At 41.6% G+C, this 22,002-nt stretch overlaps 1 protein-coding gene across 1 annotated transcript; it reads left to right on the top strand.

Moving 5' to 3' along the window:
* Positions 1–5,168: 5,168 nt before the first annotated feature.
* Positions 5,169–17,426, top strand: cdc34b (cell division cycle 34 homolog (S. cerevisiae) b). The gene is made up of 5 exons (XM_017707450.2): positions 5,169–6,004; positions 9,114–9,200; positions 12,651–12,748; positions 13,715–13,849; positions 15,644–17,426. The coding sequence occupies exons 1-5, from the start codon at positions 5,819–5,821 to the stop codon at positions 15,855–15,857; spliced, it is 720 nt and encodes a 239-aa protein (XP_017562939.1). The 5' UTR covers positions 5,169–5,818; the 3' UTR covers positions 15,858–17,426.
* Positions 17,427–22,002: the final 4,576 nt, after the last annotated feature.

Genomic DNA, 22,002 nt, shown 5'->3' with positions numbered 1-22,002 from the left:
CGCCAGTGATGTAACGTTCCAAGTTCCAAAAGCCAGTTTCAGCAACCGAGGATCAGAACGCCAAGGCCCACGCCTTCGGACACTGCCCGATCCACAACGCACCGAACCCCTACTACTGCCCCTCCCATTGGTGGTGGGTCAATGGGAGGGGGGACTCATGTAACTCCTTCGGGCTGGGCCCGGCCAGGCACCATGAGTAAATGCCCGGCCACCAGACGCTCGCTGGCGAGCCCCTCCCCCAGGCCTGGCTCCAGGGTGGGGCCCCAGTAACCCTGTTCCGGGCAGGGTACACAAGTCCTGTTTTTGTGTCTTCATAGGGGTTATTATGGATCACACTTTGTCTGACCTGTCACCTAGGACCAGTTTGCCATGGGAGACCCTACCAGGAGCTTTTGCTCCAGACAACATAGCTCCTAAGATCATTCAAGCACGCAAACCCCTCCACCACGATAAGGTGGTGATCCAAGGAGAGGTTGTTAAATATATGTTTCACATATATGTTTGTATGGTTTGATATATATAGCTGAAATGTATGTCCAATATTTGAAAAAGGCCCATTTAAAATAAGTTGCTATATCTGGCCCATGAAGTAGTATCCCACCGGACACACTTCCAGACCTAAAGAATAATTCCAAGAAGAACCAAGCTGTTCTGAAAGGTGAAGGTTGGACCTACTCATAATTACGCTCCCCGAGTACTTATTAGGAGCACATGTACACCTACATGCAAATCATGCACTGGTCTAATCAGCCAATTATGTGGCAGCATTGCAGGGCATGAACTCATGCAAATACAGGCCAGTAGCTTCAGGTAATGTTCACATCAACTATCAGAATGGGGACACATGTCATAGCAGGGATTTTGACCGTGGCATGATTGCTGGTGCCAGATGGGCTGGTTTGAGTGTTTCTACTGTTGATCTCTTGAAATTGTCTCACCTAGAAGTCTCTGGAGTTTACTCAGAAAGGTGTAATAAATAAAAAACATGCAGTGAGTGCCAGTTCTGGCAATGGCAACACCTTGTTGATGAGAGAGGTCAACACAGAATGGCCATACTTGTTTGAGCTGACATAAAGGCTACGCTAACTCACATAGCCACTCTGTACAACTGTGGTGAGCAGTAAAGCATCTCAGAATGCACAACACGTCAAACTTTGTGGAGGATGGGCTACAACAGCAGAATTCCAAAACTGGACAACTGAAGACAGGTGAAATGTAGCCTGGCCTGATGAATCTTGATTTCTGCTGAGGCACACAGATGGTAGGGTCAGAATTAGGCGCCAACAGCATGAATCCATAGACCCAACCTGCGTTATGTCAACAGTCCAGGCTGGTGGGGGTGGTGTAATGTTGTGTGGAATGCTTTCTTAGCACATTCGGCACACTTTGGCACACCTTTAATACCCATCAGTTATCACTTGAATGCCAAAGCCTGTTTGAGAATTGTTTCTGACATCTTCTAATGGCTGCCTTAAGCCTAATAATGCACCTTCTCATAAAACAAAAGTCATCTCAAAATAGTTTCATGAGCATGAGTTAGGTATGCTTCAGTGGCCTTCAAGTCACAATATCTGAATCTAACTGGGCACTTCTGGGGTGTGGCAGAACTGAAGATTCGTAGCATGAAAGTGCACCTGGAAAATCTGCAGGAAATGCATGACGTGGTCATGTCAGCATGGGCTGGAATCTCAAAGGTTCCAACATCTTGTGGAATCTATGCCACAAAGGACTGAGGCTGTTTTGAGAGCAAAGGGGGGCCCTACCTAGTATTAGTTTAGGGTTCCTAATAAAGTGCTCAGTGAGTGTATATTAATGTCAGGACATGTTTTCTGTTTCATCACACGCAGTACATTCATCCTTAAGTCACCTGCTAGAGCATGAGAGGGAGTCTGGTTTGTAAATTACATCACGGCTGTGATTTGGAAGCTGTAAATCATTGTGGAGATTCAACCTTGAGTGTTCCATATAGGACTATAAAGCAATATTGCTTTTAAACAGCAGCTAAGAAAAGTGAGGAAGCATTGACTTTTCCTTCAATTGTTGACAAATGTATCTGCCAAAGAAGTAGTTCCATCATAAGTGGTGTGTTATTTACAGAGGCCATTTTTGTTACTAAGCAACCAGTAGTCAGCGGATTGACGAAGGTATGGTGGGGTAAAGTATAGGTATCATATATAAACCCTTTTCAAACTGACTGTAAGGAAGTAACTGATGTATAATCATAATTGTAGTGAAGCTGAGATGTTTTAATGCCTCAGATGTCTGTTTGGCCTGGTGATATGTGGTACACTATATTTCTAAAATTCTGTAGACATCTAAATCAAGAGTATTAATAATGTGTTTTCTCCACTTTGCTGCAGTAACAGCCTCTACTCTTCTGGGACAGCTTTACACTAGATGTTGGAATATTGCTCTGATGATTTTATTGCAGCCACACAACCATTAATTAGGTCAGGTATTGGTCAGGTATATTGGATGATTAATTCTGAATCACAAACTCAATATAACTCACCCCATAGGTACTGGATGGAGCTGTGGGGAGAAAAACCCACAATGGTCACTGAAATAACTTGAAACTGACAAAAGTAATAATAAATAAAAATTTACTGAAAATCAAATAATGAAAATCAGACACTGCTTTTGAATTGTGGTTCAATTGTGTTCCTATTGGTAAACAGAGGTGGTAGCCTATTGTGAATTTCATTGCTGCAGGCATCCCTTTTGACTGTAATTGCAAAACTAGTGTTAGATATATTTGAAATGCTGCATTTTCCCTCACTGGTGATTGCGTAAAGTGTTAAAAGGGAATTTGACTGATTTTCCAGAATGCAGAATTCAGTCATTAAGATGTGAATGAAGTCATTCAGAGTGATTAAATGTGAATTGTAGAGAAACATGCAGACTCATATTTTCTTTGAACTTCTGTGTATCTTGTGAGTTTTTAATTGTAATGTTGATAAAAAGTAAGTTGATAAGTATGACAAAATAAGTTTTCTTTGGGCACTGTTTTGCCTTACAACACCCAGCCCCACCATTCTGAAAAATACTTTTTAGGCCAAAGGCTTCTCTCAAGACTATTGTAAAACAATATTCCCTTGTAATTTCCCTGCTTTTTACCTAGTAAGCCTAGTCATTAAATGAGCTGAATCAGGTTCATTTGTGCAAGAAAATCATGAAACAGTGCTGGATTACGGCCCTCTGGAATATAAGGGGGAAATGCCTCCCTTTTAAACAATGGGCCTCATTCACTGACCTTTCTTGCTCTTAAGAAAGGTCCTTGATGTGATTCATGATGTGTTCTTACACTGAATAACTAGTCACACGTTTGTGTTCTTACCTCAGAACAAATCCCAAATGAGAAACATTGGTGAATGTCAGAATGAAAGTGGGTTTTAAGATAAAACTTTCTTCTTAAGAAAGGCTTGGTGTTCATTTACTGTAATTAAACCACATTTGTACATGAGTCTAGTATGTACAGGGTGATAATACATAAAATGACACACAGTTAGGGGAAATAAACTTGATAGTACATTAAACAAAATATTGTGAAGCAGCTTGTTCTGGTCAGCAGAGCAAATAAAGAGGATGAGAATATCTACTTATTGCTCCTGTCTTCCCTGCCTTGGTAAACTAATCTGCTCTAATAAAACACACACACACACACATTTTCTAAGCCCCTTCTCTGTCAGGGTCGCGGGGGGGGGGGGGGGGGTGGGGGGGGGGGGGTGGGGGGGGGTGGGATGGGTAGCTGGAGCCTATCCCAGCGGTCATTGGGCGGAAGGCAGCAAACACCCTGGACAGGTCACCAGTCCATCGCAGGGCAGACAGACAGCCACACACAATCTCACACATGCTCACACCCAGGGACAATGTAGCATGTCCAATTGGCCTAACTGCATGTCTTTGGGCTGTGGGAGGAAACCATTTTAAGTTATATTTCTTTTTTTAAAGGCACCCTTTAGTTAGAACAGAACAGTTGAATTACATACTAGTGGAGAGAGACAGGATCAGGGAGCAAGTTCAAATAATAAATCTCTTATAATAAACAAAGTTGGCAACTCAGCCAACATTACAGAACATGGGACAGCAGGCAGGTCACTTTTAGCCATTTTATTTCACTTTATGACAGACCCTAACCCCACTCTAACTATCCCAGAGCCCAGCACAATAAATCACACATAACACTCAGAAACATCCTAAACTGATCAACAATACCTTCCACTTCGTGCACTTCCCATGATTCAGCAGCGGGACTCACAATGTCTTAATCTTAATCTTAATTCAGTCCCTGAGATGTAAATAAAGTCATTCTGAGTTGTTTGATGTGAAAGTATAAAAAAAAAGCTGTAGAGAAACTTACCAAGTCTGCTTTTCTTTATAGTGGTGGCGATAGGAACCAGAGCTCACAATTTCTATAACACATTTTATTCACAATCCAAAACCACCAGTGAGCACACACGTGTCTTCTGACTTTTTACATGTAATGTTGATTATGGTTAAAAAGTCTCCCTTTCTTTGGGGACTATTTTGCCCCACAACACCCCGCACGTAAATTTCCACCAAGATTGAAATAAACTAAATGGATTAAAGTGCAGTTTAAGCCAAAACTCTATCGTAAACCATTATCTCAGACATCATTCAGTGCATTCATAACTTTCTGTGGTACTTTCTGTGAGGGAGCTTTTAGTGGTAGACGTCTGGTTCCTATCAGCACCACTGTGAACAGCTCTGAATCACTTTGTTTACATCTTCACAATTTCATTGTGTAGAATTTTTTTTTAATTGACGGACTTCCCCTTTTACCAGAATCAAGTGCTTGGATATGGTGCCACAAACGAACTATATTACACACGCTGCAGTCTTTAAAGAAAGACGAGCGCTTGCCACACATTTCGGCATGTTCAGTCTCGCACAGGCCTGAGGACTCAGCCCGCAGTGTTTCCTGTTAAGTCTGATTCACTACAGACAGGATATAACGTTAGATTTCACGTCGCAGCTCCACAAGGGTTCGTCACAAATGAGCAAAAGATGTAATAAATGTAGTCATTTATAAACACCACAATAGTATCGTTTCTTCTAACATTTCTCTCAGTGCTCAGTAGTCGGAGGCGGAGTTATCGCCTTGTGAACTTCATTACCCAGAGTACACTGCAAATGTATTGACGAGTGGAACCGAGGAAAAAAACACATCAGAGCCAGTCTGCCAAACCGACCGACGGCGAATAGTCACAAACAAATTTACTCGTTCAGCCAGATTTCTCCTCGGCGAAACTTGAGATCGCTTTCGAGCATTGGAAGAGGTTTATACGCTTTAAGAAACGCTGCTTAACAGACTGAGTGACAGCAGTAGTTAGCTAGGTCGTCGCGAACTGTATAGTCTAAGCTAGCTTTGTGGTTTCTAGCTTTGCTGCGAAAACAAGTCGGATTCGCGTTGCCAGTTCGCTCATATATATTGACGCGAAGGGAACTCGGACCTTGTTGTTTACATGGGCGCAGAGCAGATCGTGTATAATGGTAGATAGCTGAAAACTATTCGTTCAGTTGTGCGGAAAGTGGGACGTTTAAAGGCATCTCGGCGTCTGTTTTAGCTTGCTGGCAGGCTGGCTAAGCTAGTCGCAGGGAACTCCAAACAAACAAAAGACGTTTTTGTGTAGCTTGCGCGCTAACGAGCTAGCGATCACACAAAAGCCAGCTAGCGCAACTCCGCGTAGCTTAGTTGGGAGTTAGCTGGCGTAAGACGGCGCTAAGCTAGCTCAGGCGTGTTTCCATTTCCACGTACACTCATTTGTTAACTCGTTTTAAAGCAGATAGCTCCGAAATGGCTCATCACAGTACTTCTCATGTCGCGAGTTCGCAAAAAGCGCTAATGCTGGAAATGAAAAGTCTTCAGGAGGAGCCAGTCGAAGGCTTCAAAATAACACTGGTGGACGAGGCAGATTTGTACAACTGGGAAGTAGCCATTTTCGGACCTCCAAATACGCTCTACGAAGGGGGGTATTTCAAGGTAGGTTAACGCGCTTCATATTGTCAATGGACTGTTATTCGTACGAGATGTGATTTCAGCCGTTTACCATTTAGCCAGCTAACGCTATATTTAGCAGCCTATATTTAGCCTGATGTAGCTACTCGGCTGCCCACATAGTGTGAAGCCCTCAGCAGAGCTAGCTTTATGATTGTGTGGTGCTCTTAAAACATATAGAAAGCCCAACCGGTAGTTAATTAGCAGTATTTAACCACCTACGTTTAACCAACCGAGTTATTAGTGCCTTTAAACATATGTAATCTTTGTGCAGCAGGATTGGATTAGTGGCATAGCCTAGCTAGGTTCGCTGCCTCGCCAGGCACTTATTTGCCTCTTTGTTCCTATTCTTTCTCTGTCAACAATGCAACCATCCAGTAGCTGTGCCCTGTGAAACCTTATGTTCTCAAGTACGTGGTCGTTAAATGTAAGGAAGTAAGACAGTGCTTAAAAGTTGCTCTGCTTTTCCGTTTTACACTATTTGATTTTTGAACGCGCTAAAGGAACTGATCACTTTTGGGTTCCTTGTAGTCATGACCTACAATTAAATACACGCAGTCCCACTGTAACCTTTAGGCTGTGATTTGTTTAACCCGACTTCTGTTCAAATTGTGGCCAAACGTTTGGTTCATCTTTGTTGTTTTGTGTCTTTTGTTCTTTTCTTACTATGTGAAAATTTTGCCTGATATGCAAACCAAATGAATTCGACCCAAGTTTTAGTTCCTCAGCGAGCAATAAGGTCCTGGATCCTAAATAATAGGCTCATTGTCTCACCAGTGTTTCTCTGGTGGAGATATAATTACTAGAGCTACATCTGTTTAGATTCTACTGTGAATTATCTCATCGGTTCCAAGCAGGCCTGGGATTATTATGGCAGAAGTGAGTGGATTGTTATGAAGGGATTTTTTAAAAACTAGGTCATGCTGATGAAAGTTCGGTCCTTGCCTTTGTTTACCCTGGTAGAGCACAGTGGGCTTGGCAGATTCAGTGGCGTCATTGCCTTCTGCTGGGGCTGGATACAGGGCCGTGCTCAGACTTGAACAGTGACAGAGCTGGAAGTGCGAGCTGCTCCCCCTCCGAGTGCAAACCAACCTGCAGGGCCCCCTGGGGTGCTGCACCAGAACCAATAGTGCTGCTTGCAACTGTTCACACTGCTCACCACGATAAGCTGTGCTTTGTTAGAAACCCACACCAAGCTGCAGACGATGATGGTTCTTTTCGTAAAGAAAATCCATTCTTGGATGCATCACAAGTCTCTGCAGAAAGGTTCTGTATTGATGCACAATACATTATAATCAGACCATAGCACAATAAATGTGTTTAATATTGACATTAACATTTTAACAGGTCCAAACATTTATGATAAAAAAATAAACACTGAAGTTTATACTGTTTACTATGGTACATAATCAATGAAAGATGTCAGAAGAAATACTTAATTATGTGGTTTTGGTTCAAACTGATTAGATAAAGGGTAACAAGTGCATCATATGTAGATGAGAATTAGAATTGACAACCATTTGTCACTGTGTGTGCACACTGTGAAATTAGACCTCTGCATTTAACCCATCCGTGCAGTGAAACACCCACATACATGCACACTAGTGAAAACACACACTAGGGGGCTATGAGCACACTTGCCCAGAGCAGTGGGCAGCCCTATCCACAGCGCCCGGGGAGCAATTGCTCAAGGGCACTTCAGTCATGGACTGTCAGCCAAGGGGATTGAACCGGCAACCTTCCGGTCACAGGGATGGTTCCATATCCTCCAGTCCACAACTGCCCCCGTTTTAACTAAAGCACACATTTAACTAAACCCCACATTTAACGAAACTAAGCTGTTGGTAATGCATCTTTTTTTCCCCTCACTCAGTATTTATCCATCTTTACATTTGCCTTTAGCTTGGTATATAAATGCATCTCACACAAAGAACTCTTAAGTCTACTGGACTACATTGAACGGGTTTAAACTTAACTAAATGTATCTCTCTTTTTATTTGAATTATATTATTTATTTTATTTGATCTTTCTCTATGGCAGATTGAATACAGTCTAGCCTATAGTGTTTATTTTTCATCAGAAATGTTTGGTACTCTTGACATTTTTTTTTTTTTTATACAGCCTTAATGTAATTGTCTATAAAGGTCCTAATGTGATGTTTTGTGTATCAACCATTCCAGGGAGAATTGCTGTGCATTTAAGAATTGATTATTTTTCCCACCCATAGCGGGTAGCTGCTCGTTTTGCAATTGCAAATGATGCCGTGAATCAAAATCAGATAGAGTTGTGAGGCGCCTGTAGGTTGGAAAATATTCGCATTTTGTTTTGATGAAGCTCTACATAAGGGCTTTTTATCATCTCATCAGAATTTTATCTTAAAGAAAATCTGTGTGTGTATTTATGGAGAATGACTTTTTTTTTTGTTTTTGGATTGTTAGTTGCTCTTCTTTGAAGTAGCTTTAAATTCAAGACTCTTTTGTCTGTCCCCAAGTAGTTCACTTGTGTTGCCTCAGTTATTTGATAGTAGCTATGTTTTAAAAGCACTGGGCCTGGATGGAGTTCAACAGAGTGCTGTACTCTTATGTAATGGCAGATTAACCTAGTTGTGTTGCTGCCCAAAAATGTAGTAGCATTGATTCAACCCTGTTTTCTCATTTCAAGGCCAGTTGTTAATTCGTTTTTGATTTTGTTTGCTCTGTTCCCCACTGGCCCATCTGTATTGTTTCCCTGAGTTGTAATGCATCTCCAATCCAATTATCGGCGGCTGTCCCAGTGTCTCCCGACCGCTCTGCTTAGGGAGGGAGCGGCTTCCTCCAGTCAGTGTCCCTTTATTAGGGAGACACGCCATGCCTGATCACTTCGCTCCATTGGGGCGTTAATGGATTCGAAATGGTCTTGAACTTCACAGCAACGTCAGACTGCCTTGTCTGTCGGTGTAAGGCGTAAAATCAGTCTTGATTAGTTCTGTGGCTGTGGCGCTTGATGCACAGGCTCGAGTTGATTCCCTAAGTTACTTTGCTTATTTATTTAATTCCCCTCGTCAGTGTTTGTTCTAGTCTTCTTAGTGAACATTGGCTGTTTTTCTTCGCTTCAGGCACGTATCAAGTTCCCTATCGACTACCCCTACTCCCCACCCGCCTTCAGATTCCTCACTAAGATGTGGCACCCCAACATCTATGAGGTAAGAGTATGTTTTTATCATATCACACTGTCATGTTACCAATGTGATTTTACTCCATGGCAGGTGTTGGACATCATCCCAGGCTTTAAACTCTCCTCACCCCATTTGCAGTCTATTAATAGTTTGTTGTTGCAATAATCAAACAATGTGAGTGGAAGTAACAACATAGTGTTGAGTAATACAGAAACGATTGCTTAGTTCACCATTTGTTTATGCTGAGCTTTAAGACTATTAGGGCTGTCATGATTGCTCAGTTGATACATTTAAGAATAATAAAAAATGAATCAGTTGGATCTGTTTTATTGTTTAGTTATTTTTGTTTGTCTTAAAGTTTACTCAGTTAACTGTCAAAATAATGTGTAAATGAACCCAGTTCTGATTAATTCTGCCATAATCCCTAGGAATATCAGACAGTCTTTAATGTAAGCCTCTTTCTGTTGTAAATAACTTTGCCAATGCCAATAACACTCGCAATGTACAGAGTGAGAATTGAGGGGACAGTGGCATTGGGGAGCGGATGAACGAGGCAAACAGTTATGACCTGACTTGGCAGCAGTTCTAGGCATTCTGAATAATATGTATGGCATTCACAATGTCTTCCAGAGAAAAGCATGTTTTTCTTGCCTTTTTATGCTGAACCGGTCATTCACTTCTGAGAACACAAAGCAAAGAAACCAAGAGAGCCCAAGGCTCAAACATACAATCAGAACTATTGAAAACACTGCGTAACGCCCTCCCTGGCAATTCTCAAGTAAACTGCTTACACCAGGCTCCCATCCCATCAAAATAAAAGCAGGCAGGTACAGTCACAAAAGCTGTCATGTAATTTGGACGGCTCCCACAGCACTGAGATTTCTATTTAAAAATGTATAGGACACTTCAGTTTTACTCAGAATTTAACTGACTATTTTATTAAAATAGTAGAACATGAGCTATATACACTGCTCAAAAAATAAAGGGAACACTCAAATAACACATCCTAGATCTGAAAATGAAATATTCTCATTGAATACTTTGTTCTGTACAAAGTTGAATGTGCTGAAAACAAAAATCAATGGAAATCAAATTTATTAACCAATGGAGGCCTGGATTTGGAGGCACACACAAAATTAAAGTGGAAAAACACACTACAGGCTGATCCAACTTTGATGTAATGTCCTTAGAACAAGTCAAAATGAGGCTCAGTATTGTGTGTGGCCTCAACGTGCCTGTATGACCTCCCTACAACGCCTGGGCATGCTCCTGATGAGGTGGCGGATAGTCTCCTGAGGGATCTCCTCCCAGACCTGGACTAAAGCATCCGCCAAGTCCTGCACAGTCTGTGGTACAACGTAGCGTTGGTGGATGGAGCGAGACATGATGTCCCAGATGCGCTCAATCGGATTTAGGTCTGGGGAATGGGCGGGCCAGTCCATAGCTTCAATGCCTTCATCTTGCAGGAACTGCTGACACACTCCAGCCAGATGAGGTCTAGCATTGTCCTGCATTAGGAGGAACCCAGGGCCAACCGCACCAGCATATGGTCTCACAAGGGGTCTGAGGATCTCACCTCGGTACCTAATGGCAGTCAGGCTACCTCTGGCGAGCACATGGAGGGATGTGTGGCCCTCCAAAGAAATGCCACCCCACACCATTACTGACCCACTGCCAAACCGGTCATGCTGAAGGATGTTGCAGGCAGCAGATCGCTCTCCATGGCGTCTCCAGATTCTTTCACGTCTGTCACATGTGCTCAGTGTGAACCTGCTTTCATCTGTGAAGACCACAGGGCGCCAGTGGCGAATTTGCCAATTCTGGTGTTCTCTGGCAAATGCCAAGCGTCCTGCACGGTGTTGGGCTGTGAGCACAACCTCCATCTGTGGACGTCGGGCCCTCATACCATCCTCATGGAGTCTGTTTCTAACCGTTTGTGCAGACATGCACATTTGTGGCCTGCTGGAGGTCATTTTGCAGGGCACTGGCAGTGTTCCTCCTTGCACAAAGGCGGAGGTAGCGGTCCTGCTGCTGGGTTGTTGCCCTCCTACGGCCTCCTCCACGTCTCCTGGTGTACTGGCCTTTCTCCTGGTAGCGCCTCCAGCCTCTGGACACTACGTTGACAGACACAACAAACCTTCTTGCCACAGCTCACATTGATGTGCCATCCTGGATGAGCTGCACTACCTGAGCCACTTGTGTGGGTTGTAGAGTCCGTCTCCTGCTACCACGAGTGTGAAAGCACCACCAACATTCAAAAGTGACCAAAACATCAGCCAGAAAACATCGGTACTGAGAAGTGGTCTGTGGTCCCCACCTGCAGAACCACTCCTTTATTGAGTGTGTCTTGCTAATTGCCAATAATTTCCACCTGTTGTCTGTTCCATTTGCACAACAGCTGTGAAATTGATTGTCAATCAGTGTTGCTTCCTAAGTGGACAGTTTGATTTCACAGAAGTTTGATTTACTTGAAGTTATATTGTGTTTAAGTGTTCCCTTTATTTTTTTGAGCAGTGTATGTTATGGGGCAGAATAATATTGTGGGGCAGTCATGGGCTGGAGGTTGGGGAACCAGCCTCATGACTGGAAGGTCGCTGATTGGATCCACAGAGCCGACAGCACATGACTGAGGTGTCCTTGAGCAACACACCTAACCCCCAACTGCACTGCGGATTGGGCTGCCCACCGCTCCGGGCAAGTGTGCTCACTGCCCCCTAGTGTGTGTGTGTGCTCAGTAGAGTGTATGTTGTGTTTAACTTCACGGATGGGTTAAATGCGGAGGTGAAATTTCCCCGTTCTGGGACTAATAAGGGTCACTTAATCCTAATCTAATTTAATATACCTGTAGCACATGTACGTTAACTAGTACGTTAACTAGTACGTTAACTCTTGTAGATACTTGAGTATTAAAATGAATGAATTCTGAATGCACATTCTTAGTCGTCTCGCGTCTGAGTTTCTCAGGTCTTTTGTGTCTTACTTGTATTTTATTCATACATCTCGTACATGCTTACCATTTGACTCTGCTGGAATGTGGTAAATATTGCAGCCATTCACATTATCAATACTAACTGTTGATCAGTGGATTCTCAGAGTTGTTTGGTGCAGTTGAGTTGACACTGCAAGTGGTGTGAAAGGAAATGGAAGTGTGCCAAACAAGCTGCCTTGGCAGAAGTGCCATGACTGGTGTGAGACATCCGCAGTTTCTTGTTTTCTTTTTTTTTTTTCAGACACAATTAAAATGTGTCAGACATTCCTCTGGGCAGATTTAGACAGTTAAATGAAAACTTTTGTACACTCCTTATTTGTGGTATACCGGTAAAAAGATTATAATTAAACTCTTTCCTGTAGAAGAAGCTGAGCTGGTTTATTGCCCATTACTATGCAAGTTATGAAGTAAAGCAAGTCTTTATTACAGTAGCTACAAAACACGTTTAGCTTTGTGAATTAACGTGTGCGCTGGTGTTTGTCTTTCAGAATGGCGACGTGTGTATCTCCATCCTTCACCCTCCAGTAGATGACCCGCAGAGTGGAGAGCTGCCCTCTGAAAGGTGGAACCCAACACAGAACGTCAGGTGAAGAAACGGCTCACAAAGCCCTGTTCACGCCTTGTTTTGCTCAGTGTTCATGTGTGCGCACTTGTTTTGCCGGTTTTCTGGGATTGAATCATAGGGCCCTCTGTCATACCAGTCATGTGATGGTTTTTATGTTGTCTTGTTTTCATTTTGATGTCACAGATTAGTTTTATTATGCCTACTGTTTATTTCATTCTGTGCTGTTCTCCTCTTATTTACTCTCACTATGTGTAGACTCAGTTTTAACTGAGCACAGATAGAGAGATGATCAGCTGACATGACTATTTCTTTATCTGTGCTCAGTTAAAATGGTTCTCCTCTGATTTACTCTGTCTGTTCTGCAGAACAGTGTGTTTATCTATTTTGGTTGTGTGGTAGGAAGTGTCTAACAAGTCTTTCCTGTCCTAGATTTTTTTTTTTTTTTTTTTTTTGTTTCGCTTCAAGCTTCTCATATCGGGTTTCACATATCTCTCTAGCGTCTGAGGAAAATCTCATACCTTCCTGGAAGTTGCTGCCGGTTTTGCTGTTGGTTTTCGTGTGTGTGTGTGTGTGTGTGTGTGTCTTCATATTTTTAAAAAGCACCTGTCACTAAGCATTGAAAGACATGTTTATTCTAATATGCATGTTAAAAAAATGGTTACCCACATTTCAGAATGATCTCGACATAATTCTCAGTTCTGATTTACTGTTGCACATTTCTTCGTTTAGAGTGGTTTGATGTGAAATACTCAGAATTGCTCCCAAGATGTATCAATGTTATTTTATGAAATGGTTATAAATACATTGTCTGATGTCAAACATTTCTCCTGTGATCAACTTCCAGTTTTGTGTGTATATATGTGTATATAAATAATATTCCACAGATTTTCACGTCATAAAGTGCTCTATAGGCCCGAGGACCACCAAGGCCATTTTTATGATGCTGTTTAGCTTTATAGTAACCTTGTTGTCTGTTTTGTTTTCCAGGACTATCCTACTGAGTGTCATATCCTTGTTGAATGAGCCCAACACTTTCTCCCCTGCTAACGTGGACGCTTCTGTCATGTACCGCAAATGGAGAGACAGCAAGGGGAAGGACAGAGAGTACTCAGAGATCATACGGTGAGATTAAGCTATATATATATATATATAATTTTTTTTTTTTTGTGTGGTCAGTTTTTGCCACTGTATGATGGAGAATTCATTCTGAAAATGTCTATGTCCACATTTAGATAACATTTGACAGGTGCTTGCACACTTCTTGAATAATGTAAAGACCATGCTGGCATTATGTTACCTAACATTCATCAAGGAAATCTCTATTAGCGATATTGTTCATAGTTATGAACCAGCAGACCGTGAGCTAATTGACCTAGTTTTGTCTTTTGTCTAACATTCTTTTATAGTGGCGCATAGTGAGGGAAGGTCTTTTTCAAATGTTCTGTTGACTATCTTGAATATTCTATAAAAAACATTTTAATAGCTGAATAGAGGAAAAAAGTTTACTTATATTGTTGGTGTAATAATCATAATAATAGCAGTAATAATAATATTTTAAAATTTATTTATACATTTTATTTTTTGCACCAGTGCCTTAAAAATAGAAATAGTACAAAGTAACGGAAAAAGGAAAAAAAACCCACAAAATTATTTCAAAGCAAGGTGCATTAAATTGTGCTGATCCTGCTCTAACAACATTGATCTGGCTCTGAACAGCAGTGAGTGGTGGAAGATTCAGAAAAGCGGCAAACGTCAGTTACTCAGAAGACCATTTCACTTTCAAGTGTTTTATTAATCGAATTCATTAAAGATTATCAATTTTTTTTTTAAAGAGCCCAACAGGTGTAAACTTTCACAGTGATATGTCAACAATAAACAAGCAAGGAATGGTTTTGTCAGTTGGGTTGAGGCAAATATGGTAATAAATAAAGGCAGTAGATATTTGAGTCACGTTTCTTTAGAAAACACTGGCTGAATACATGTTTAGGGGAATGTTGGTTAACTTGTTAGATAGGTTAACTTGTTAGATAGGTTGTTAGTACGTTGGCATGCAAGTCCTACTTGCCCTACACAATTCTATGTAACTGTAGACATTTTCTCTGTGCTTGCTTGCACACACAGTGCGGTATATAATTTTATTTCAGCCGAATATTAGCCCACATAACAGCCAAGAACCAAGATGGCTAATCAACTCAGTTTAGATTTATACTTTAATAGTTGCATGAAATTAACAAAAAAAAGAGTGAAATTGTTAATCGCAGTTAAATGTCATGATCATGACAGATCTACATGATATTACTGGTTAATATTGTTTTCCCTGCTGGTACAAGGTGATGTAATCAAGATACTTTAGACGTACCAAAAGTCATTTCATTATGATCAAAGATTATGGGAAAACAAGAACTTTATCTTATAAATGGTATAATATGGTTAGTCGTGCTTCATATGACTAGGGACATGAACATTCAAGATCACTTTCAAGATCAAACTTTTTCAGGAGTACAGGTATAGTTCCAAAGAAACAATCAGGGTGTGTTGATTCAGCTGAAGTTCAGGTAAAGTTTTAAGTCACAACCATGGTGAAATGTGTTTAAATTGTGCTGCCCCCTTGTGGTTCCAAGGCTTACTGAAAAACCTCATTTACAGTCTTGGCAGATTAACTATCACAGTGAAACTGAGGAACTGCTGTGTGAACCGGGAAGACTTCCTTCATCAGATTTCCCCACATTTTCACATGATTTTGTTTTTCTGATTATGTGACCAAGATTGAGGTCATGTGTAAACATGTGGAAATTAAGAAAAGCACATGGCTTCAAAGTGTGTTAAGTTGGCATTGAAAGGGCAGAAAACTGCCTCTACAGCTCAATTATCTATTTATTTGGCCTGTTTTTAAGCTGGTGTATGTTTGTGTTACAGGAAGCAGGTCATGGCCACTAAAGCAGAAGCAGAACGAGACGGCGTGAAAGTGCCCACCACGCTGGCAGAGTACTGCGTGCGCACACGCGCCCCAGCAACCGACGAGGGCTCCGATTTGTTTTACGACGATTACTGTGATGACGAGGACTTGGAGGATGATAATGATGAGGACTGTTGCTATGACGAGGACGACTCAGGAAATGAGGAGTCATGACATCACCATCTTTCTCCTCTTCATCACCATTATCTTCACCCTGAAAAGTTGAAGAGCTGTCGCATGTATTCACTTTCAGTTGGATAGCTGTTTTTTTTCTTTCTTTTTCTTTAAAGGAACCATCTTTTTTTTTTTTTTTTTTTTTTTGCTTTGTTTTTATTTCGAGCTGGAAAATGATGTTCTCACTCGGGTCTTGGTTGTTTTGGTCTCCCATCAGCTTTAAGTTTCACTGAGGGTTTCTTTTTCTTTTCTTTTTTTTCCCCTCATCTAAGCGTTTTTTTTTTTTTGGTGAAATCCATACGCCTCTGCTTTGTTAGACACATGAATGAATGAGTGATAGAATGAGTGATGGACTAAGAATTGGTGAATTAGTGCTTGAAAAAGGGCGCTCTTTTCGCGTGTTTTCTTTGGTTATGACTGTTCCATCTGTGATGTCTTTTGCGTTATAATGCTAGTCCCTTCATCCAGTTTTCTCCTGACAGATGTTTTAAACTGACCTGTCCAAGCTCTGCCCACGTGTTCTTTGATAGCAATTGTTGCAACGTCGGACAAGCTTAGCAAAAGTCCCATTTAAACCTTATGAGGAAAAAAATGTGCATAACTCATACATGCATTACTTTGGTCACAATCTTGCTATTAAAATGAGTTGCTACATATTGTTTGAAATAATACTTAAAGTTAAAAATGGCTATTTTGAATTTGCCATCATGCTACACTTGAGTTTTCTTGAGTTGTGCACTACAGTTTCTCCTTGGGATGAATAAGATTTTTACCAGTATTCTGTAAAGCTTCCAACTTGGCAACAGCTGCTATAAAAGAATGCGCTTGTATTTGAAGCTTGTTTAGGTCAGTTGAGGAGAATTAGCAGGTCTGACCAGTTCAGCAATAAAAAGCAATTTTGCCTACTTCATGCTTAAGAGATGAGACATTCTAATTGTCTATAGCAAAGTTTTATCAGTCCTGGTCTGGGGGTGCCCTTAAGATGCATTTTTTTTTTGTTGCTCCAAACGTTCTTGATTGAACTATTTATCAAGCCTTTCCTGCGTTGAATCAGATGTAGGAGTGTGGAATGCACCTGACTGGGTGGTGCATGGGTCCCTCAAAACCAGAAACATTGGCCTATAGCCAGTGTTTAAGTGATGGGTGTAGGATCAGTTGCCTCCCCACTACATGTGGCAGAGCTATGGCTATTGAAGGGATGCTTCATTTTTGGTTGGCATTTTGTTTGGACTGTGGGGAAACGCTGGTGTGGAAGCAGACTTGCTGATGGTTGCCCTGCAGAGGCCTGAACCCCTTATTGCTATGTGAAATTCCACACAATATTTTTTAAGTGCGTACAGTTCAAATCATTGTAATCGCGTATTCCTTCATGTCCTGAGAGAGGGGGAGCTGCCTATTGACAGAAGATGGGAATCATGAAGACAAAAGGGTGGGAAGGTGTTCATTGATTGTCTCTTTTCCGATGAGCTTAAACTTGTTTTTGCAATGCCAATATATTATTGTCCTCTCATATGAATTTCATTTATTCTGCTCCTAGGTTTTTTTTTTTTTTTTAATAGAGAATGTATCCCCCCCCCCCCCCCCCCCCCCCCAACTGCGACATAAACTCCTTAATTTTGGAGTATCTGGGTGATTACTCCTGGACTTGCGGAGAGTCATGTGTTTGGTTTAGAAGTTTTTCACTCAGTAAAATGATGGCAGCATCAGCATCAATTCCTGTAGGTTATTTCATGCCTTCAAGCATTTGGAGAACAGAGAGGGCTTTTAAATACATCGGCATTGACCATTTTTCAATTAATTCAACGTGAACTCATTTTAACTGACTCTCAGGATAAACTAAACAAGAGGGGAAGAAAAAAAAAAAAAGTCCAGCAACATGAATGGAAACTCCTTTTTTTCCTTGTAAACAGCAGCGTAACCAGTCTTTCAATTCTGTTTTCAAAGATGGTTTACAATCTTAAAACTCGATGCTGATATGCACACATGGGTTTGTGGCTGATCATTTTACTGACCTGTATGTATTTTTATGGTTTGTTGGCCTATTTAAAACTGAAAAATAAAAAATCTTTATTAGAATAGTTCTGTTTCTGGAGTTAGTGTTCACATCTGCACTGTGTAAAGTACATGAAACTAGCTTATGGTGAAAGAATGCGAATGCATGCAAGTCTTCGAATGTCTTGGAGTCGTACGCAAAAGTTTAGGTGCCCCTGGTCAAATTGTGTTTTGTTGCTGTTCTAAGTTTAACACGTTCTCTACAGAGAACACGTTCAGAGGAAACTCGGGGAGTAAATAGAAATCGGGCCCTAAAATTTGCAGAAAAGCGAAATATTTAATATGATGTGTTAACTTTTGCATGCGCCTGTATACAGCAAGGATGTACAGTTCCAGTCCTGGAGGGCCAGTGTCTAGCACAGTTTGGTGACTTACTTATTCGAACAATCACCTGACTGAGTGGTTGGTATAGTGTTGTGACCAACACCTTTGCCTTCTATGCTTTAACCTGGGGTTTGAATCGCCCATCTGGGCAAGCACTCTACACTATAAGAGTCCTTGGGCAAGACTCCTAACACTACCTTCGCCTATCTCTGTAAAAGTATAAAATTGTAAGCCACTCTGGGTAAGAGCGTCTGCCAAATGCTATAAATGTAATGTAAATTATATATGTATGTGTTAATTGTTAAGCAGTTATGTTTGAGGGAAGTATTCAAACTACTGGACACCAGCCCTCTAGCACAAGTTGTGCACCCCTGGTGAACAAAGGTATTCAATAGTTAGACATGGAAACTATCTTTACCGGCAAAAAAGCAGGCTATCCAGCGCTTCTCAGTCATTTTTGGATATTCCTTGCACATCTCGTTCCGCACACTGCCAGTATGTTTTGAGTTCTTCAAATAGTTTATTTACATGTGCGACACATGACACTACCTTTAAACTCGAGCAAACAATGTTCTTCACACCAGTGGTCTTTAAATCTCTACTTACATGGTGGCTTGTCTACCCAGAACAGTCATCATTCATTCGTACTTGACCATCTTCCAACCTTTCTTGGTTGTTTCCATTACTGTGCCTTTAAAACTGATATGTAAATAAGCTCTGTTCTGATTGGCTGCCCTGTGCTGTGCCTCTTTTCAAAAAGCACTCAAGAGCTGCAACACTCCTTGTAACTTCAGTGTGAAAGGGTGGGGCTAAACTGCTGTAGGGTGAATCGGTGGAAATGTCTTGTTTTTCATTACATTGCAGGAGCAGTGAGCCCAGAACAGGCTATTTTTTTTCAAGTGTAGTATCTGTTTATGAATGGTATGGACTGAAGAGTGAAAGATATGTTTCGAAACTTTAACATTATTTTAAAACAGTAAGGGAACTCAAGTTATTAATGATTTAAGCGGAGCGTTTTATAGCAAAGAACACTCAAGCGGGCAGGATTCTTGGACGGGGAACCTTAGTTTTAGCTTTTTTTTGTTAAATTATACAAGACGCTGACTTGCTTGTATCTCGGATCAGTAGACGTTGGCCTCTAAATGCTTCCATGCTTCCTCATCATTAGTGTAGGCATTAATTTTGGTCCTGTTACTCGACAGGAGGCAGATTCGAGAAGACTTACTGTCCTTCTTTAATACACTTAAATCATTAAAAATAATGTTAAAAGCAACAATAAAAAAAAAAGGATCAATAGAAGCTTTAAATCGCAGGAGCCGTCTGAATATTGCAGGGAGCAGTTGCAAGCAGGCCTTCACAGTCCACAGCATGGGTGCAAACACTTGCCCAAAACAAGGAAAAACACTGGCAGTAACAATCTTCATATCAAGGCTCTTCATATCAAGGCTCAGCCCAACTAACTAAAAAGCCTAAAACATTGCAAAAGCGGCAGCTTTCACTACACACCACTACATTCAGAGACTGGAGAAAAGGCTGCAGATACTAGCAACTGCCAACCGGAGCCTACAGCAACTTGCCAGTGGTATGTGGCCTGGTCCTCGGCCCTCTGTTTGCCCCTCACCGGTGCTGCTGTCGTCACCGCAAACCGGGCCGTTGTCGAGGCTGTCGCGGTGCCGCGTTCAGCTGCTTTCCTCTTTCCTCACCACTGCTTTAATCGAGGCTCTCCACTTTCTCTCTCACTGTAGCCAGGCCTCTCCGTCGTGTGGTAGCTCTCAACACAAGAGAGTGAGGTCAGGTACTGATGTTGGATGATTAGTTCTGGATCACAAACCCCAATCCTGCTCATCCCGAATTCCTGGGTGGGGCTCCATTACTCCACAGAACACAGTTCCACTGCTCAACATCCCAACACTAGGGGTCTTTATACCCCTGTAGCTGACGATTGGTATCGGGGTGACTTCAGGCTCATGTGTAGCTACTCCAGAGCGTCCCACTATTGGCAATGCTTTTCTGTGGAGATTATACAACCTGTGCTGGACCGTTTCTTATGGCAAACGCTCTTATGCAGTGTTAGCAGAAAAGACACCACTCACATGCTAAGATACAATGAGTTTTATTTTAAAAAATGAGAACAATATGGAAACTAAAAGCGCAGTAGCGTTGCAGCTTTTCCAGCAGGACTGAGACACAAAGTTGTTCTGCAGACTTTGGTTCGCTGTCAGTCAGGGCAGCTGTTACCATGACAACACTGACATTCTGCTGGCACCTGAAGCCCAGTCATTCGCTCTACTGTCTCCTACCAGGCTATATGTTTTAAACAGAGGCACACGCTTACATAAGAACATCAAATGAGTCATTCAAGCCAGCTGTTTTTAGTCTTTTTCTTTTGTTGTGGCATTAGCAAATGCTTACAGGACAGCAAGCGTAAAGGCTTGTAATCGGCTCAGCAGTGTGGAACTATTTAAATGGAAACATTACATATCCACAGGCTCATGCTACAATGATAAATATACACCAATCAGGCACAACATTATGACCACCTCCTTGTTTCTATGCTCATTGTCCATTTTATCAGCTCCACTTACTATATAGGTTCTCTTTGTAGTTCTACAATTACAGCCTGTAGTGCATCTGTTTCTCTGATACTTTGTTATCCCCGTTTACCCTGTTTTTCAGTGGTCAGGACCCCCATGGACCCTCACAGAGCAAGTACTATTTGGGTGGTGGATTTCTCAGTACTGCGGTAACACTGACGTGGTGGTGGTGTGTTAGTGTGTGTTGTGCTGGTCTGAGTGGATCAAGAATAGTCCACCAACCAAAAATATCCAGCCAACAGCGTCCTGAGATCACTGATGAAGGACTAGAGGATGGCCAACACAAACTGTGCAGCAGCAGATGAGCTGTTGTCGCTGACTTTACATCTACAAGGTAGACTGACAGGGTAGCAGTGTCTAATAGAGTGGACAGTGAGTGGACACTGTTTACGGCAGTCTCCACAATAAGGAGGTGGTCATATTGTTATGCCTGATCGGTGTAAGGTTAACCAGTCTTTTGGCTGATTGTCACTGGCAAAATTTCAGAGGTTCAAAATATAGGCTGAGTGGAACTATATCATTTTGTCAGCTTTTTGCCAGTAATTGCCAATTACAGGGACTGTCTTCTGGAGTCTGAAGTCAAAAGGACAGTTTAATGACATGTTAACGTGGCCACCAACGTATGACAGTTCAGATATAGAACGAGGTCACCAAACTGCTCGCTTTCAGTCACTGTCAGCCAAATTTAGCTGAACTATCCATTATAAAGTGGAATTCCACCCAATTTAAAAAAAAAATCAGCATAATTAAATCGATGGGAACTAGAAAAAACAGTACTCTTAAAAAGGTTCTTTAAGGGTTCTTTAGTAAGGAAACACTCAAAGAACCCTTTGCATGATTGAAGGGTTCTTTGCATTGCACAAGGGTTCTTTAGATTGATGGAGAATGTGCTGTAGATGGTTCTAAATTGCACCAAAAAGGGGTCTTCTATTGTTACAAGCTTGACATTGTAACAATAGAAGACCCCTTTTTGGTGCTATATAGCACTCTTTTCAAACAGGTTCTATAAAGGACCATAGACAACACATTCTCCATCAATCCGAGGAACCCGTTCATAATGCACACAACCCTTTAATCATGTAAAGGGTTCCTTGCGAGTTCATGATTCTATATAGAACCATTTTCTTTATTAAAGACCCGTTGAACAACCTTTTTTAAAATACTGTAGCTATTAA

This window comes from Pygocentrus nattereri, chromosome 19 (assembly GCF_015220715.1).
Source record: "Pygocentrus nattereri isolate fPygNat1 chromosome 19, fPygNat1.pri, whole genome shotgun sequence".
Classification (NCBI taxonomy): domain Eukaryota; kingdom Metazoa; phylum Chordata; class Actinopteri; order Characiformes; family Serrasalmidae; genus Pygocentrus; species Pygocentrus nattereri.
The sequence above is the reverse complement of the archived record's forward strand: the minus strand, read 5'-3'. Positions and strand labels throughout refer to the sequence as shown.

Bases quoted from the DNA above. Each gene is read 5' to 3' on its own strand.
- cdc34b (XM_017707450.2), top strand. From the start codon at position 5,819: ATGGCTCATCACAGTACTTCTCATGTCGCGAGTTCGCAAAAAGCGCTA. The intron at 6,005-9,113 runs GTAGGTTAACGC...TCTTCGCTTCAG, and splicing joins ACGAAGGGGGGTATTTCAAG to GCACGTATCAAGTTCCCTAT. The intron at 13,850-15,643 runs GTGAGATTAAGC...TTTGTGTTACAG, and splicing joins GAGTACTCAGAGATCATACG to GAAGCAGGTCATGGCCACTA.